This window comes from Grammomys surdaster, unplaced genomic scaffold (genome assembly GCF_004785775.1).
Source record: "Grammomys surdaster isolate TR1022 unplaced genomic scaffold, NIH_TR_1.0 125669, whole genome shotgun sequence".
In the NCBI taxonomy this organism is placed as follows: domain Eukaryota; kingdom Metazoa; phylum Chordata; class Mammalia; order Rodentia; family Muridae; genus Grammomys; species Grammomys surdaster.
Window position 1 is genome coordinate 1920708 of NW_021620506.1, and position 3844 is coordinate 1924551.

A 3844-nucleotide genomic window follows, 5' to 3' on the forward strand; every position below is an offset into this window, starting at 1 on the left:
TTTTGGACAAAAAAAAAAGCTTCATTAAGCTTAGAAATCTTTTTGTATCACCTCTGACCTCTTGCCAAATGTCAGCTGTATAAGACTGGTGCTGCCTAGTACTAGAGCCAGGAGATGAAGCGTTTGAGGGCTTCACAAGCCTTCTTGACAGAGTGCAGATACATACACAAGGGCAATCTGGAGTCTGGCAGGGACTTTCCACAATTCTGAGCTGCCTGCTCACGAGAAGAAAGTATTCACTGCCATGTTTTAAAATGTTATTTATTTTCCCTACACGTGTGCCTATGCAGTACCCATAGAAACCAGAAGGGGGTGTCGATCCCCTGTAGCTAGAGATACAGGGGCTCACAAACCATCCAGCACAGGGACTGGAAATTAAACTTGAGTCCCCTGGAAAGGCAGCAAACACTTTCAGCTGCTGATCCAGCTGGCACCTTCCTTCACCCCTGTTTAAAGACAAGATCTCATATAGCCCAACTAGTTTCCTATGTAGCCGAGGCTTGCCTTGAACTCCTCATCCTCCTGACCCCACCTCCCTAGTGTTAGGATTATAGGTGTGCACCACCAAGCCCAGCTGCAATTAAAATTTTTTGTTGCTGTCTCTCTCTGTGACTCTGTCTCTGCATCTATCTCTCTCTGTGTGTCTGTCTGTCTCTGTCTCTCTCTGTGTGAGTGTGTGTATGTGTGTGTGTGTATGTGTGTGTAAGTACATGCATGTCACAACCCACAAGTGGAGATCAGAGGACAACTTGAGGGAGTTTGTTCTTTTCTTCAACCATGTGGGTTCTAGGGTTCAAACTCAGGTCATCAGACTTTGTGGTAAATTCCTTTACTTCCTGAGCCATCACCCAGGACCTGCAAACTTCAACTTTACTTAACAAGTTGATTTTTTTCTTTGTCATATACATATACACACATATGTGTGTGTGTGTGTATATAATATATATATACACACACACACACATATATATATGTATATATGTATATATATATGTATATGTGTATATATATATACATATATATATATATTTCCCCTGGGAATTAAATTTAGAGCTTTGTGCATGCCATCTACCAATGATGGTAGACAAATGGTAGATAAACCATCTACCAATGATCTTCAGTCCTAGCTCGTTGCCAAGTTTTGATTCTCTAAATCCTGCTATTTGCCTCCACTGTGTCTAATGTTTAAACTGTGTTTGTCCAGCACAGTATTGACTAATGGTCTGAGGAAAGTGACAGGGAAGCGAGAGCTGGAGACCATGGACGGTGCCACAGGGCTTCGGGTATTGCTGTGCTTGCTGTCTCTCCTCACTCTGCAGGCCATGCCTGCGTTGGGCTTGGCAACAGGCAGACCCAGGGGCACCGAGGTATGTGAGTAAGCCCTTAAGCATAGACAGGCAGTTGTGTCTGCACTGGGTCCTGGAGCTGCAGATCCTGCATTAGGGACTTCCCCTCCCCCACCCCATCCCACTACCCCTCACCGGACCATTTCTGCCTGAAGAGGGAGCCTCCCAGCAACAAGAGGGAGGTGGAGGAGTAGAGAACACAGACCCCATCCCCACCCCTTAATAAATCACTCAGGGTCCCTGAGTGTCCCACTCACACTCAGTGGTGGTTTTGTTTTGCAGAAGCAACAGGCTGTGGACACAGTAAGTTAAAGTCTTGGCGAAGGTGTCTGAGGTGGGGGCTCAAGTGGGGTTTGCTTTCTCCTACCCCTGTATACCTCTCTCAGTGCAATAGGCAGGGGGCTCCCATCACTTGAAATGTGACCTTGTTCACACCTCACTTCATGTCTCCAGCAAAGAAAGGGGGTCTTCTTGGGAGGTCTGGTATATTCTTTAGGAATCTGGGCACCTTGCTCTAGAGGGGGGAAGAATCCCCTATTATTATTATTATTATTATTATTATTACTATTATTATTATTATTATTATTATTATTATTATTATTTACTTCAGACAGTCAATGGTGTATCTATCAGGAGCTTGAAAGTCAACTGTAAAGTCACCTCTCGCTTTGCCCACTATGTCATCACCAGCCAAGTGGTCAACAATGCTGATAAAGCCAGGGAAGTGGCTTTTGACGTGGAAATCCCCAAGACAGCCTTCATCAGTGACTTTGCCATGTGCGTGCATGCCCTGCCTAACTCCTACACTCTACTCCAGTGGGATTCCAGCCTGAGGCCAGAGTAGCCAGATCTCACTTGGGGCATGGCCAGCCCTTAGAGGGGCAGGAGGAAAGAGGTCTGTTAGAGTTCTCACCTCCCACCTTCCACAGGAAGTCATAGCCTCTGACTGCTTGTTTTCAAAGCCTTTGACTTGAGGAGCAAAGCCAGCATGTGATGTGGTCTCTGTGACCATGGTTACCTACCCACTTCCCATGGGCCCTCTGAACAGTTGACAGTAGAGGCAGCAGACAGCAGAGACTCTTTTCAAGGAGTTGCATGGACAGGGTCTTAGGCTCAGCATACTCAGTACAAAGGATAACCCATGCAGTGAAGTCAGACCACCACCACTGGGGACTTTTCCCTTTCATGCAGAACAGCAGATGGGAATGCATTCATTGGACACATAAAGGACAAAGTGACTGCCTGGAAGCAGTACCGGAAGGCAGCCATTTTAGGGGAGAATGCTGGCCTTGTCAGGTAAGGTCCAAGCCTTAGGGGCCAAGCCTCCAGGACTCTCCCTTCTGCCCATCCAGGATGGAGCCAGGGACTTCGAGGTACCATTGGGTTTAGAGCATCTCCGGGAGGATGGAAGCTTGAATAAACCTGTCTAAGTTGGCATCTGGGGCTAGGGTGGGGTACACGTGATCTTCTTCCATCTTATGGAGAAGTGAGTGTCATCCTTGAGCTCTGGCCTTGATTATCCACATGAGGTCATCTTGGGGGATGGTGTAATAAGAGAAACTGAGGGGCATGCTTTAGGTGTCAAAACTGTGTGTGTCACCCTTTACCTATTGTTGCCTCTTGTGATATGTCCAGAGCCTCGGGCAGAAATATGGAGCAGTTCACCATCCACATCACTGTTGGAGCCCGGAGCAAGGCTACATTCCAACTCACTTATGAGGAGGTGCTAAAGAGGAGACTTACGCAGTATGACATCGTCATCAAAGTCAGACCAAAGCAGCTGGTACATCACTTTGAGGTACTTTGCAAGTCCCCAGGCAAGACTCTTCTCTCTCTTTCTCCTCTGTCAACCAACCCCACACCCCACCGTGGCTTCCAGCACTTGTTCAGCCCTTCCCCTTAGCCTAGGCCCAAAAATACAAGGAATGAGATTGAGTCCTCAGGGTGGGTTCCTGTGGGCTCTTCCTGAAAGAAAACTCCCTGAATCTCCCAGCTTTCTTGTCATCCATGATCCCCCAATTTCTGTATCTGCTAAATACTTCCCTACATTTTCCAGGACTGCCACCAGATTACAGAAAATACTGAAGACCCAATTATGTGTCAGTCAGCATGAGGGGCCAAGTTAAAGTGTTCAGGCATGCTCATCTTTCAGTTAGTATTTCTGGACTGCCTACGATAAGCCAGGGCTTGGTGGGGACTGCACATAGTAGGAAGGCAGATCCACAGGGTGCTTGGCTGAAATTTGGTGTGAGCCCAAGTGGCTCCAAATGGCACAGAACTGGTTTCCATGGTGCAGATTGATGTGGACATCTTTGAGCCCCAGGGGATCAGCAAGCTGGATGCTCAGGCCTCCTTCCTCAGCAAGGAACTGGCTGCTCAAACCATCAAGAAGTCTTTCTCAGGGAAAAAGGTATGTGAAGAACAGGGGGAGGGAGGGAGAGGGAGGAGAGGGAGAGGGAGCGGGAGGAGTGAGAAAGGAAGAGGGAGGTGAGGGCGGG

General features: G+C 47.7%; 1 protein-coding gene across 1 annotated transcript in view; it reads left to right on the forward strand.

Moving 5' to 3' along the window:
* Window positions 1-1213: 1213 nt before the first annotated feature.
* Window positions 1214-3844, forward strand: part of Itih1 (inter-alpha-trypsin inhibitor heavy chain 1) — a 13559-nt gene continuing 10928 nt past the window's right edge. Inside the window, exons 1-6 of the mRNA XM_028787492.1 lie at window positions 1214-1367; window positions 1629-1649; window positions 1957-2123; window positions 2538-2642; window positions 2982-3144; window positions 3643-3756. Of these exons, the coding sequence (XP_028643325.1) occupies window positions 1260-1367; window positions 1629-1649; window positions 1957-2123; window positions 2538-2642; window positions 2982-3144; window positions 3643-3756 (678 nt within the window). The 5' untranslated portion in view covers window positions 1214-1259. The remainder of the gene's footprint in view (window positions 1368-1628; window positions 1650-1956; window positions 2124-2537; window positions 2643-2981; window positions 3145-3642; window positions 3757-3844) is intronic.